The sequence below is a fragment of the Channa argus genome, chromosome 15, assembly GCF_033026475.1.
Source record: "Channa argus isolate prfri chromosome 15, Channa argus male v1.0, whole genome shotgun sequence".
Lineage (NCBI taxonomy): Eukaryota > Metazoa > Chordata > Actinopteri > Anabantiformes > Channidae > Channa > Channa argus.
The window spans coordinates 19176010-19190949 of record NC_090211.1 but is presented as its reverse complement, the minus strand read 5'-3'; the positions used below and the strand labels follow the sequence as shown (position 1 = coordinate 19190949).

General features: G+C 42.4%; 1 protein-coding gene across 5 annotated transcripts in view; it reads right to left on the bottom strand.

Moving 5' to 3' along the window:
• Window positions 1–213: 213 nt before the first annotated feature.
• llgl1 (LLGL scribble cell polarity complex component 1) overlaps window positions 214–14940 on the bottom strand; it is a 34913-nt gene continuing 20186 nt past the window's right edge. For 2 of the 5 annotated variants that reach the window (XM_067478218.1, XM_067478216.1), the window contains exons 7-24: window positions 13985–14120; window positions 13615–13669; window positions 13041–13195; window positions 12733–12953; window positions 10931–10998; window positions 9649–9823; window positions 8216–8320; window positions 6925–7217; window positions 6667–6817; window positions 6445–6583; window positions 6043–6356; window positions 5597–5788; window positions 5428–5500; window positions 5164–5278; window positions 4715–4779; window positions 3445–3580; window positions 3207–3289; window positions 214–1942 (exon numbers count right to left, since the gene is read on the bottom strand). In XM_067478218.1, coding sequence (XP_067334319.1) covers window positions 3211–3289; window positions 3445–3580; window positions 4715–4779; window positions 5164–5278; window positions 5428–5500; window positions 5597–5788; window positions 6043–6356; window positions 6445–6583; window positions 6667–6817; window positions 6925–7217; window positions 8216–8320; window positions 9649–9823; window positions 10931–10998; window positions 12733–12953; window positions 13041–13195; window positions 13615–13669; window positions 13985–14120 — 2472 coding nt within the window. In that variant the 3' untranslated portion in view covers window positions 214–1942; window positions 3207–3210. Of the gene's footprint in view, window positions 1943–3206; window positions 3290–3444; window positions 3581–4714; window positions 4780–5163; window positions 5279–5427; window positions 5501–5596; window positions 5789–6042; window positions 6357–6444; window positions 6584–6666; window positions 6818–6924; window positions 7218–8215; window positions 8321–9648; window positions 9824–10930; window positions 10999–12732; window positions 12954–13040; window positions 13196–13614; window positions 13670–13984; window positions 14121–14940 lie in introns of those variants that run through there. The other 3 variants (XR_010910893.1, XM_067478217.1, XR_010910894.1) reach the window with 3 other exon arrangements.

Here is a 14940-nt window from a genome sequence, read left to right as displayed (position 1 = left end):
TTGATTTATACTTGTTAGTAATGAGGTCCCTTTTGTACTTTTAGTTTAATGTGAGGTGATCAGGAAGTTAATACTGAGCGGTTTATGCTTCCACAGGTTTTACCATTTTACTCCATCACTGGCTTAACGATAATAAACCTGGCTGCTGTAAACCTAGATATAGATATTGTAAATATTTGCTTTTTACACAGTAAAACCTTTAAAAAAAAAAAAAAAAATGGGTTAAAAACACTGGTGATCAAAGTTCGGTATCTGGCCAGAATTAACCTAGAATGCACCAATTCACAGAAATCATGAGCAGAACTCTTGTGGGTGCACCATAGTACACAGTATATTACACTTAGCAGTCACACTGACTTTGCTTCCCTTGCAACACTTCCCTGAGTCCCATCAGAAACAACAATCTGCAAAAGATGAAATGTTATTAACAAGGTAGGATTTTTCGGTCGTTCCTGCCTTTTTTTTGTTTTTTTACCCAACTAGAGCAGAAATTGAGGATAAAAACTGTAATAGTACTCAAACTGATTACATGGAGGTCTTTGAACAGCCTGTGTCTGCGTACATCAGGGATGTACAAGTATGACCCCAATGCACTCTGCATCCTTATGGTAAACCTGACCACAGCGATGCCACATGGATCATCAGTGAGTAAATATAAATTTGGAAAAGCAGCAAAACGTTGTACTGATATGACGGTGAAAGAAGTTGCTGCAGTTGTCTCGTACCATTAAACCTCAACACTGTACCCCTGTGACATCACTGGGCAGTTTCCTCCTCACGTGACACACGGTCGAATTTGCAGTGACCAATTAAGCCTGATAACAGATCTCTATCAAATTGAAAGAGAAATGCCAATAAGGATTTTGCAGTCCGGAGCATGCATTTAGCAAATACAGGAATTATAAATAAAGCAAGATATAATATGTCACCAAATTCTGTTCTATTGCTCAAGACTCTCTTGTTGTAATCTCCAAATTCTTTTTCTTGCAACCGCCCGTTGTACTCGTCATAAAATGTCCTTACTTTCGCCAAAAGCCATACAAAACATATTTATTAGTGCATCAGTCTTTGCAACACAACCGTCAGTATAACCAGTACTAATTGTTTTCCTCCAATACTATGACAGCAAGCAGAAAGCCGGGTTTGAAAAGCGTTGATCAAAGTGACCCAGCAAACAGGAGCGCTGGATTAGGCCCCCAGGAAATCCCGAACACTGTCATTACACTACAACAGAAGGAATTTCAGTAATCAAATAGTCAAAATACTTCATTTTCTAGTCAGGAATTCTCCAAACTCTACAATGCTCCCTTTCAGTCTTTGCTGGAAATCCTCAGTTCAGAAACACAGGTCATTCACAGGGTTTGTGGTGTTAAGCAGCGTGAAGAACCATCCATCACATCCACTAGTGCGCACAAAAAAAATAAAACCAACAAGAGCATTTGGCGACTGAGCAACAATTCCAGTACCAAGTGAGAAAAAGTCAGACTGAGCCTAGCACAGCACAAAACAATAACCGTGGATAGAAAAATGAAAGCATACAAACGTAACATTGAGTTTCCCAGAAGGCTGAGCCACAGTCATTACGCCAGGGAAAACTCGCCGTAACCGCTGATTCACCGTGGGAAGGACGAGGAGGTTCACTCACATGGGAGCATCGCTGTAGACGACTTTAGCTCTTAAAAATCGGAATCGTCAGCTCCGTGTCCATCCAGAGGGGGGCGCTGCGTCACGCTTCCAAAGTGATTATAGAACAAAAAGGATTTTTGAGTTCTTCCAATAGTCGTTAAAGTTGTATACTGTCCGTAGTCAGGCTGTCCTCACGGTTTGCGCCAGGCTAACAGGAGGGTGCCGTGTGCTCCCTGGGGGCTCGACAGTGGGCTGATGGCAGAGGTTTATGGGCCAGCAATGAAATCCGGTCCATCAAGGCCACTTGAGCCCCTCCCTGCAGTACAAGAAGACAGCATGAGTAAAAAGCACATCAAAGTTTTTAGGTAACGGGTGGAACCTAAATCTCCCTACTGTCCACACGACACTGATTGGTCTGTGCCTCTGTGTGAAGATACAGTGGGTGGACTCAGATCTACTTTAAAAATTACATGATTATTAAAATGTTTTAGCTTAATTTAAAGACTTTATGAACCAAAGACCAACATGTCTCGCATCCGTGTTGCTAAGGTCATGAAGTGACAAATGCCAAGCTGTCGATGAGATAAATACTGAATATTAGATTTTCAAAAAGGGTTGAACTTCTGATGAACATGTTGTATGTGTGTACATAATTCCAAGTTGTTTTCCCCAGGAGCTTTTTATCCATATAAAATTAAGTGTGAACAACACCAAGTGTGCAAAAGTCTCATGGATCTGAATACTTTCCAAAACCACTGTACATTAATATACAACTGAACTTTCTATTTGTTTTTTTAATAAAAGAAATGCAACAAAGCATATGTGTAACCCTGTATTTTCAAATGGCACCACCAGAGGGGAGCAGAGAGTTTAAAGTGAAGTACAGAGCCAGGTTAACAATTAAAGAGAGGAGGCATCAAGAACAATCACCTCCTGAATTCTGACTTCTTGATGCAACTTATTGGAGGAGTGTAAAAAAAAAATAAAATTAATACGATTGTAATGTAATTGGATTGTAACATCTGTTCTCCAGCAGGGTTAGGCACAGCTCGGTATATATAAAGAAAATGAAGAAATGATGATGAGGACATTGGGTAAATTGGTATAGTGAATACAGTGAAGAGAAAAAGTTTCCCACTCTTTGTTGTACTATAACTTTCTTCAGTACAACAGTTGTTCTAGCTAAACGTGCATTAAATATTATGTTAATGAAAAGAAACATTTTGTTTTAACATTTTGCCATTTCAGCCTAAGGGACTGCAAAGTTCTGCACCGACGTCTATAGATGCTACACAAATGAACCCAGTTTGCCTGGACAGAAATGATTTCTGCTCCACTGGCTTCTCGGAGAAATTGAGTGGATGGAAAATTGAGTGGAGCGCTTGTTATTGGAACGCAGCACTCAGGCAAAACGGGGCTTTGAAGTTAGCTGGACCAGCTCCATTAGAAACAGGTGTCTGCGTCTACCCACTCTGCTGCAGTGTTGTGTCTATGCAAGCCTGAGCTCATGCATCTGGGCAACTATGGGGAGAAAATCCAGCATGTATTACAGTAACAAATACATTGTTTGTGTTCCTCACTTGTTCAGTTGATGAGGATGCCAGGCGAGCGTTCTTCCTCCTCTTTGATGTTCTTTAAGTTGTTCTCTGCTTCATCCACAGTCCTGCACAAAGAAAGCACAAAGCGCAGGTTAATTGTCATTGGAAAACATAAAAAAATAATTAGTTATTTCCCCCACTATCTTCTCTAGTATAGAATCCTCTTTGCTGAGTGTGCAGATTATCAAAGCCATACAAATATCAAATCATGTGTTCCTACGTTAGGAAATCCCTGACATCCTCCACAGTGATTTCTCCAGTGGAGTCAAGGGTGATGTCAGCACAGCTGAGAGGGGAGTCCAGTGGGGTGTCCAGTACGGGGGAGGAAAGGCTGCACGGAGGCTCTTCCATTTGGCCTAAGAGGTAGAAACCCATACAGTCTATTAGGGAGAATTATTATTATTAATGAAACATGTTTATCCCCTAACAATATGCTTTTTATCTCTTCCAGACCAAATACATGTGTCCTAACAGCTGGATCCGACAGTCAGTGTTATTGGGGCTATTTTGCAAAATGTTTAATGCCATAAACTGAGTCTAACTGTTTATACAATTTGCTTGATGAAATTTGTAAAACTACTATGAAATACACAATAATCAAACTGCACACAAATACCAGACAGTCGTACATAGTCAACAATGAGAGTCTCATTACATGAGTGAAGATCAATTCAGCCCCGGGTTTAATGATTGTTTGCTTTTGTTTTCATTGATCTTACTTGGTTTCTGTGTTCTTACCAACTTTTTAGATACTTGTAAAGTTCTTTGCAGTTAGGAGGCAACCGTACCATCAATCAATATTCTTTGTTAACAGTGCTTTCGGTCACTTCAGGGAAAAAGCATGAAGCAGCCAGAGAAATGCAGAAGACTAATTCACACATAACCAGACTAAAAGTATGTGAGCTCATGAGTTTTACAACACTTTAAAACCTTTGCAGTCTTTTAAAGAAATTGAAGACCTTAAATATTAAAAATGACATCCAAGGCCTTATTAAGATGTGCAGACATGCTGGTTTCTAGCGGCAGCCAACAAATATTTATAGAGGACTACATCAGCATCCAGCTGGTCGACATAGTGGCATTAATGTTTCAGGACATCAGAACTCTGCCATTGGTCTGTACGGGTAGTGTGCCAGCTGATTAAACTACTAGGACATGAACAAACACGACTCTGGTCTCCACAGCAACCATATTTTCCTGCCAGCATTTGGGGGGGGGGGGGGGGGGGGGGGCAGGAGAGGCAACTGGGGCGTACTTAATGGTTACCAAGGTGACCAGAAGGGAAGCCCTGCAAGAGCTGGTCGGGGTTTGGGACGTCCAGAGAGAGAAGGATACATAACTGTGTGTGTGTGTGTGTGTGTGTGTGTGTGTGTGTGTGTGTGTGTGTGTGTGTGTGTGTGTGTGTGTGTGTGTGTGTGTGTGTGTGTGTGTGTGTGTGTGTGTGTGTGTGTGTGTGTGTGTGTGTGTGTGTGAGCGTGAGCGTGAGCTACCCTCAGCCTGACCCATCTGGCTCTTGTGGGTACCGTTGGCCTGTGGCTGTGTCGACGAACCATCGCTGCGGAGACACACGAGCACACACACCATTAACTTTGGCAGCAGATGGAGTAATGGTAAAGCACAAGCAGTAAAAGTATCATATTTTTGGTTTGTCATGCAGCTGAGTTCACTGCCTTGTTGGTAAACCAATAGAAAGCATTACAAACTGTGGGTTCAGCAGTTTCCTAGCATCACCTAAAATCCGTGATAGATTCAGAATCAGCCGCAGAGTCTTTAGAACGAATGCTTTGGGTCATTTTATCAGTTTTGCATCAATGTGATGAAGAACATTCATTTGCAGCATTTAGTTTGCTGGATTATTCAACACCATTCATCCTTCATCAAATAACTAATTAAATGTTTTTAATTGTATACATTGTTTACATCCTGGTCAGCGTGTTACCTGGCAGGTGTGGGCTCCAGCGGTCGGTCCAGCTGAACAGAGCAGAGGGGCTCGGTGAGGACCTTGGCGGACAGCGAGAACCTTTCGTACTCTGAGGGAGAGATCAGGTAAAACCCTGCGGAGAAGAAAGAACACAAGCAATGATAGTTACAACTGTGCACTAGTGATTAACAAGGAACTAGTTCCTACTGTTAACAGGAAAAAAAATAAAAATAAACACCGACTGCTTATTTGTCTGAATAATACAGCATTTTCACTTCTTACCTTGTCCATTCTTGGTGAAGACACAGGATGCGATGCCGCTGATGTCTTCTTTACGGATGCAATCATAGCGTACCTCGAGTCAAACAAAGACACGCATATACATTTTTAAAAAACATCCCCACAGCATCATATTCAAATGCACACACGGCCACGTACCCCGAGAACCTACCTGTGGTCGGAGGCCTGGTATGTTGAAGAGGTGCATGTCTCCCAGGTTGGTCAGACAGACCAGTGTGTGTTCACTGTAGTCCTCCTGAGCTGTGGAGCTGAAGACCACCAGGGCCACCTTTCTCACCCGGCAGCCTTCATGAGCCGTCAGCTTGAACTTTGTCTTCGCGCTCACCTTGGGAAGAGAGAACACCTGCAGAGAGAACACAGGACACAGAGTCTTTGACTCTCTGTAGCCAAATTTCAACCTTTTATTGGAACATGTACGCGGTCTGATGAAGTTTGTCTATAAAGTACATGGAAAACAGCAACTGGAATTAAACCCTCCAGTGTAAAATATCTTCTGATTAACTAGGATTACAGCCTTGCAGTTGTATGGCTCTGTATAAACTATAAAATAATATTTAATGTATAATTTAGATACAAAAGGTGTCTTTCAGTCTTTACCTTGAGCTGTTCCTCTGATGCGATGAGGACAGAATGAGCATTGGTCATATCTGCCGCGATGGCGAGGTCCTGGGAGGCTTCATAAGGGTCCGGCAACGGTTTCCCCCGGCCGTCTAACACACTGATGGACACCACGGGGGCCCTGTGCATCAGCTGGATCTCCTTCCCCAAGACGGCCTCCACACACACACTGCTGTCACTGGCTCCAACGCGTTCACTCACACGTCCTGAGCCGATGCCAGGTACCTCCAGGGCATAGGCGTACACACTGCCCGAGTTGGTGCCTGCCCAAAGTGTAGGTCCATGGTGTGTCCCTGGTAAAAACACAGAGTCAAGTCTGCGCTGTAGAGCGAGTCATATTCTCGGTTTAAAAGCGTTGATTAAAAAGGTTGGTAAACACACCGTCTCGTAGAAAAGTGTCGGCAAAGCAAAGACATCGGACCACTCCGGAGAGCGAGTCATCCGCAGACCGGGGTTCAATCCTTCGCTGTATCGGGGCAACTTCCTCCTGCTCTGCTAGGGCAGCATTTGCCTCTTGGAGCTGAACGGAACACCAGCACAAAATGCTGAAATTCATTCAGCCAGTTCTGTTTGGCACCTTTACCATGAAAAACTCGTACTTACCTTGCTGGTGGGCGTAGTAATGGTGCGTTTCTTCCCGGACACTCTGCTCTTGCGGATGCGTCTGAAGCTCTGTCGTAGGGACTTTTTTAACGACTTGACTCGGGACAAGGGGCCCTCCATTGCCAATGAGTCATTAGGATGCAGGGTACATCTACGAGAACATACGGAGCAGTAGACTGTTGCTTCTTGGATTTAATTGGATGATTCCTGTATGTTTCTACCACTGCCCCAAAAAAGGGCAGACACATTTTTGCCTACCTCGCTAGCACAGAGTTTCGTCTGTGGTAGTCAAACAGACCAAAGCCGTGACTTGTCCCAAATGCGATCAGGTTCCACTCTGCATGCAGTGCCACTGCTGTAACAGAGGCTGGGGGCACGCACTGCACCAGCACTAGGGGTTGAAAGCCAGGCGGGAAGGGGGCCGGTTTAAGCCGAGGCTCCAGCCTGTCGTGGCCCTTCCAGGTGAAACCCTCCCTGTCCTGCAGCAGATCCACCACAGACACATCCACCAAGTGGTCCGAACGCTCGTCACTCAAACCCAACACAATCACCTAGAGCGATGGAGGAAAGAATAAAATACAACCAGGCTCATTGTTCATTTCACGACTCACTTTGTATATAGCAGACAGGAGTGTGAAGCTGGTCACCACAAATGGAAGAATGGGATTTTCAATTACTCATCAAAACATGGTAAAACTCTCTGACCAAAAAAAAAAAAAGAAAAAAAAAAAGGAAATAAAAAAAAAAAAAAAAGAGCTGGGCTTGATTTCTGAAATAATTTGTTTAGGTGAAAGTTGTAGTTTCCGCTTTGTGATGGGCTCAAACAAATGACAGCATGCACCTTAGAAGAAAGGGATTTTCCAAATGTGGCGTAGTCCATGAAATTATATTTGGCCTGAATGTTCATGTTATTCGTACATATTCATGTGCTAATGTATTCTGATCCCCTGACCTTTATTCTAGCAATACTCCATTTCTGTATGTCCACAGAAATACATCCACCTAATGAAGAGACCATCGAGAAATGTTCTATGCAGATTCCCCACAGATTACACACATAACATGCTTGAGTACAATGACGACCGTGTAGCTGTGAGGCAGCAGTGCCACCTACTCCACCACCATTCTGCCCTCTATAAAAATCAATGAAGTGCTTATTATTAAGGTAAGAGTTCAATGTAGTGTTGGAGTGAACTGTATCATACTTTAAGATTTCATATAAGGGATAAGTGCTCTGTCGGGTTGTATCCACTGTTGTGGGGAGACCAATGGAGTCTTACCCACCAAGATCACCTAGTTGATTCCAGAAAAAGAATAATTACAGTGCTGCAAAAAACTGTGCATGCACAAGATCATTAGAATTATGGAGAGTCAGAATATTTGGGAGAATGTGATCAGCAAAGGAGCAAAGCAAAGCAGCTAATCTAGATAGACGGACATACATTACCTGGGAGTAGAGGAAGTTCACGGTTGGGTTTAATTATTTTAAGTTCTCCTTTAAGACAAAACTCAGTACATATACATGTGCGTCCTGTAACCACATATTTACCTGTCCAGCCGTTCCAGCCACTACCAACTTGTTGCTGTATTTGCACAGACTAATCTTCTGGATCCCCAGTCTTGGGTCATCGCTGTACGGGTCGAAACAGCCGACCTACATAAATACACAGAAGTGTGCTGCAATGAGTTGGATATACAGTCACAAGAGCAAACACGGAGTCCTTTAAATTCATTCTGTAGTTCACACACAACAACAACATCTCACACCGTTTGGCCACTATGCCGAATTACAAATACTGGGATGCGTTTTGTCTCGCAATCAATCTGAGCAGCGAGCAGCCAAGAGTTGATTTGCTGCTGATGATCCTGGTGCATGTTTTGCTCTGAACTCTGCACCTCGGAATTGGTTTTCTTTAAATGTACATTTTAAATATTTTACTGCACGTCATCATAATCAGTTGCCATTCTGCTCCTCCTCCCCCCCCCCCCCCCCTCCTTCCCCTCTCACACACTAAATTATGTGCATTAATCTGTCTCTCTTGCACAGTAAGAATTCCAACAGTCCCCCCTCCACCCCCTCCCTCCACAGGAGCTGTATCTTGACAAAACAAGGAGTAGGAGAAGTTGGTCACTAAGACAAACTGAAAGAGTGGGCTGATAGGTCTGGTTTTCATTACATAGGATAAAAAAAAGGAAAAGACTCTTCATCCCATATGAAGGCCACATTCCTGAACATGCAGCTTGGTTACCACAGGATACACGGGGAAAGTTTTTTGCAGGGGGGGGCTGGAAGAGTGAATAGGAAGAAAAGAAGAGTAAAAGGAATAACAAAACAAGCCTCTGGTGGGTGGGTGTGTGTGTGTGTGTGTGTGTGTGTGTGTGTGTGTGTGTGTGTGTGTGTGTGTGTGTGTGTGTGTGTGTGTGTGTGTGTGTGTGTGTGTGTGTGGAGAACCTAATGACTCAAGCTCAACCTCGCCTGTTATTTATGATTCCAGATAATACTGTATATCTTGGACATCCACTAGGACAAGAGACACACACTTCCAACTGTGGGACCCATACATTTAAATATTCATGGAGCACTCTGCCTAACCTCCATTTTCTGCCAACGTCTACTGAAGCCAAAGCACTCAGCCAGACTCTCAACATGAAGCTCTGCTTCCTGATGCTCCATCGCTTAATTTAAATGTAATTCTACAAAGAGAACAGGCCATTAAAACAGAATCAGACTGTGGTTCTTCTGCAGTCATGTTTTAATAGCAGGAACAATGGAGTGGGTGTGTCTGAAAACACATGAAAACAATCAGAAGGGAAAAATCAGACCACAGATGTGGTGTTGCATGACTGCGTATGTGTGTGTAAAACACTGTTTTTAATACCACAGCCTGTAAAGCAAGACCTCATACCTTTATTAGAATAAATATTGGAGTGTTATTTCTTGGCTCTTTAGCTTCTTTTCTCTCACGCCTCCTCACTTCTCACCTTCCTGAAGGGAGGCCACTCCTCCTCCTGCTGAATGTCGGGGTCATCACTAGGGTCCTGAGGGTCATCGCTTGGGTCACAGTCGGTGTGAAAGACATTGGCTGTGCAGAGTTTGTAGATGGGAGTGAGAGCGACACCCGAGGCGTCCCAGAAACGCACAGTGCCGTCTTCATGCCTGTAAAGATGTAAAGGAGGTTCTCTACAAAAGTACATTCATGATTTTAAAGTTTTTCCATGGACATTGATCGGGGCTGTGTAGGTCTGTCGGTTTGTGCTGGTACACACATGGATGGATCGTTTAATGATTCTACCGAGCACAGACCCAGGAGCACAAGAAGAATTGTGAATCTTCGCAGATTTCAACTACAGAATGATGCACCCAGAGAATTCCCATGTCATTATAATGAGGTCACATTAAATTACTTCTACTAACAATCTTTAGGGCTAAGCAAACAATTAGTGATTAAAAAGAAAAATGAGCCTCGGCATTAAATAAGACACAAAATCCACAAAGATAGAAGCTAAAACTCAGAATACAAGTTAAATATTTTCATCACAGCAGGATCTGTGGTTGACATTTTATCATACACTTGAATTCCTCCTTGTCAACAGTATGACCTGGCATCATGTCTTATGACTCAGCCTTTCATAGACTTAAGGCCACATTATGAACATTATGCCCGCTGGACTTATGAGTGAGAGGATGCTGATGTTTGCATTTAACTGAAGCCTCACAAAAAAAAAAAAACAACCCCTTAGCCCAGCTGTAGACCTTTAGCCTTGTTACGCTGAGTTCCAGTGTTTCTATTTATTAGGAATTATTGCAAAAATGAGATGGGAACATCTGGGATGATGGGAATGCCAGTTTAGCAAAGGTTTAATACAACCAAAAGTCCTTTAGAAATTATAGCCTGATCACAATGCAATAAAACCTATCATCAAATCTACATTAACTGAGAAAACGTGTCAAAACTTTCTTCATTGAAGTAGTTGGAGTAGTAAGATTTCCCAAAAACATGGCAGCACTAACAAATTCTTGGTTTAGAACAAGCAATAAGTAGATACAGATTTATTTAGCATTTACATGTGGCTCAGATTATATTAAAAAAAAAAAAAAAAAAAAAAAAAACCTCTACACCCAGTTGTGGGTCACTTGTACTTCATAGAAAGTATCAGATATTTATGCCTTATTTGTTATGAAAAATAAATAAAACAGAGTAAATTAAAGCACATGCCGTGTGGATGCAGCCTATGATCGTTGAGAGCATGTTTCTGCACATACCCTGTCAATAGCAGCTCCTGTTGTTTGGGTGGTGGTGCCAGGTTCTTCCCTCCACATATGGGCCAGCTCTGCACAATCAATCAGATTGTAGAAAGTTAGAACTTTGATTCTACTCATTTTCTAATGTTTTCAGCATCACCATAACCCCAGCTCAAAATTGACCGGCTCTGACACACAGGCATCCGCATATGGATGACGTTCACTTCACAGCTCACAGTGGTTTGTTTTGTCTTCTCTGCCAGCGTCTCTGATTTCCTCGCACAGCCAACAATGATTTATGAGCACACCAGCTGAGTCTGTGTGTGTGTGTGTGTGTGTGTGTGTGTGTGTGTGTGTACACGCCTGTGTGTCTGTCTATTCTGCCACTGATCAAACAGCTGATCTGGGCTACAAAGCTTTTCCAAAGCTTATAACTGCCTACACCTGCTCTCTTAAAGTTCACACACTACCAGCAGGCTGATGGTCACACTCCCTTGGGTTTCCTCATAGCTGACGAGCTGCCAACCTGTAAGCTCAGACCAACAAACACCACATACAACTGCAATATTCTGCTTTGGAATAATTTGAAACGGAAATAAGATTTCAGTTAATACACACATGCAAAGAAGTAGCTGCTGAACCTCAATGACAACAACAAAGGCAATAAGATCTAGGACTGAATGAATTAATACAAATCTATGCAAACAGCAATATGTATAAGCAGCAAAGTCCATTACAGATCACTAAAAGTTAAAGTGTCTGATTCCTGGCTTTGTCAATTTTGCTTCCAACAAGCCCAAACTTTTCCCAAAAAGAGGATTAAAGTTTTGTATTAATGAAGATTTCACGAAGTCAACGACCTAGTTATTTAAATGTATTAAGAAAAAAACCACAAAATGAAAATTTGATGACAAATATGTCGCCCATGATGCTAAAAGTCAGCCCTTGCCATAGTGGTGTTTCTGTGAATAGAAAACAATCCCAAGGAGGAGAATGTGCACCTGGTAATGGCTGTGGAAAACTTGGACAACTCAGGTTGCCAGTTTTTCAAAGAGATATTAAAGGTTTATGATATTACGATCAGTGTGTGTCATTTCGTGCTGCATTCCAATTTGTCTCAGACACACTGAGATGGGTGCAAGACCATCACAACAGCCATCTTTGCCCTTCTAACCACCATTTCCAAGACACGACCAAAGACATCACCGAATCTGCTGAGCTTACGTCCTGCACAGCCCCATATCACACAGTATGTGGGCACCTCAATGCATTGCACCAACACAAAAAGAGTCAGCAGGTCTCACATTGAAATCTCACATTTTGTGAATAGCTTTAAATAAGAATAATACTACATTTTATCTAAAAAGCACCTTTCGGGTCACTGAACAAATAACACACAATATAGTATGAACAGAGCACAAAAACAAAGCATAAGAACAAACTACCTATGGATAAAATTGCCTAATACGATAAGTTGGTGAGAGATGGAAATCACAAAGAATAAGCCGCTTTAAACAGATAAGTTTTAATCCTGATTTGAAAAGAGATAAAGAATTAGTGTTACAAATATTGTCAATTATTAAAAGGTAATTATAAAACCATTAAATGCACTGGCAGCAACGAGAACGATACCAGGAGTGGATTTATCAGGAGTCGTTAAAATCTGTTTGCTACAGTAATTGGTTGCAGAAAACAACACTAATAACAATTAGCAATACACTATTAATAATAATAATTTTCCAAAAATTTTAAAAAGAGTACATACAACAGCACCATGAAGGTTTCCAAGTTTCCTAACAGAATAAACATTTTGTGTTTCTCACCTTGTGCATCTGCTGCCGTCCCTGCTGGGCTTTGCCGGCATTGACCAGCCGCTCCCAGAGTTTAGGGGGGACGTTGGAGATGTGGAAGGAGCAGGTGATGGCTGAGGAGTGGAGTGGAGCCAGGTAGGGAGTGGGCAGAGTGGGCCACCTGGGGGTCTGGAGGTCAATTACAACCAGCTCCTCTTCTAGTAACACTACCAATGCAGTGGGGTCGTCAAACTCTAACATGAGAAACAAAGCAGATGATTAAGTTGGTGCAAAAAAGGAAATTAAACATGGAAGAAAGCACAGAAGGGATGTGACCTTACCTTTCTCTTGCTCGACGCTGTGGACGGTGAAGAAGTCAATGACTCTGGAGGTGAAATCGAGTGTAACGTGGTCTTTGTCCTGCTGAATGGTCAGACAGTGGCGGTCACCGTAGCTGGCTCTGGGCATCCCTCCACTGTATAACAACACTGGAGAACTACAGCGAGGCAAATGGAAACTGTTTTCGATCATGTTCAGCTCATCCATCATCGGAGAAAAAAAACTTGTGGCTGGTGATCAATTATTTGCAGAGAATGTAGTGAAATCTTTGGATTTCATATGTTAAAAATTGGAAAGAAAAAGTAACAAACATAGAAAATATATAAACCATGTGCAATACAAAGACTGATCTTGCATTACACATAATCAACAGCTCATTTTTTTTCCCCAAATTTCTCTCTTCACATTTTATTACTTTTCTCTTGTTCTTTGCTTGCTGTAAACCAAAGAAGTCCTCTTGAGGAAGTAGACAACTTCTGGATATATGAGGACATAAAAGCGAGGGCGATTAAACTGTTAAAGCACTGGGATCCAGGCCCAGTCTAACTGCACAGATCAAAAGTATCCTACACATACCCTGTCTGTGTCGTCCTCCACAGGATCTTGTTGATGGCCTTGCAGGGAAACGGACCTGGGACAGACAACAATGAACAGTGAGGTTGCAAAACACGAAAGAGACAAAATAAATCTGAATCTGGAGAATAAAAAAAAATTAAAGCAAGAGTGTTTTAAAGCTTTGAATTCCCATAAATGTTTACAACTACTATCATTTTGAGATCATTTTCTTAGTTACTCCACAACAATCCGTATGGGGACTACAACAACCAGACATGACTCATCTCACTTTTGTCAAACACTGAACAAAGGTAATTTTGGCCAAGACCACCATGACCATTTCCTTTAACATTCCTCAAAACATACAATAGCGAAAACGTGCGTTTCTCACCGTAGGGGATGGTGGACGACATTGGCTGGTGGGTGTAGGTGTTGCCACTGGTAACTGGCCAAACAGAGTAGCTTCCATCGTTATGCGAACTGACAAACAAGTTTCCTAAACGTTCCCACACCAGGCTCTCCAGCTGCTGCAGAGGAAGTTCACACAAATACAGCTGCACTTAAAATTTTTACTGAAAATTAGATGCATTGGCAAAATATGCAAACCTTTAGCTGTTTGCAAAGAACAAACAAGAAGAATGACGTCAACACATCTAATGTTACAACTGATTCCTGCAGACTTTTAATGACTATTGACCCAATAGCACAAGGCAGTCAGCTTCAGTATCATCACATTCAGACAAACAGGCCACAGTAGTTTTGGAAATTCTGTTCTGTGGACCAATGAATCAAAAGTGGACATTTTTAGGCCTATGAATCAGCAGTATGTCTGGAGGAAGAATGAAGCATATGCTGAAAGGACCACCCTGCCAACAGTGAAACATGGTGGTGGTTCAGTGATGCTCTGGGGCTGCTTTGCTTCCTCTAGCCCTGGAAAATTGCAGAGTGAGGAAGGCAAGATGGATTACTACAAGTATCAGGACATCCTAAGAGAAACTGGCATGTAGCCTGTGAGAAAGCTGAAACTGAGGTGTCATTGAACCTTCCAGCAGGAAAACGACCCAAGCATACTGCAATGTCCACCATGGCTTGGTTGCAGAAGAAGTTCTGTTAGATTCTAGCGTTGCTTTCACAGTTGCTGGACTTGAACCCTATAGAAAATTCTGGTGGGATTGGAAAAAGGAGGTTGCAGCATGCAAACCCAGACATGAAAGCGAGACAACGGCCCAGATTCCCGTACAACTCGGCCAGAAGATACCGTCTGGTTATACATCACTTTTTTGAGTAGTCGAAACTGCAGTGGTCATTAAAAGTTTAATTTTGTGTTGACTTTGGAGCAACCACTTG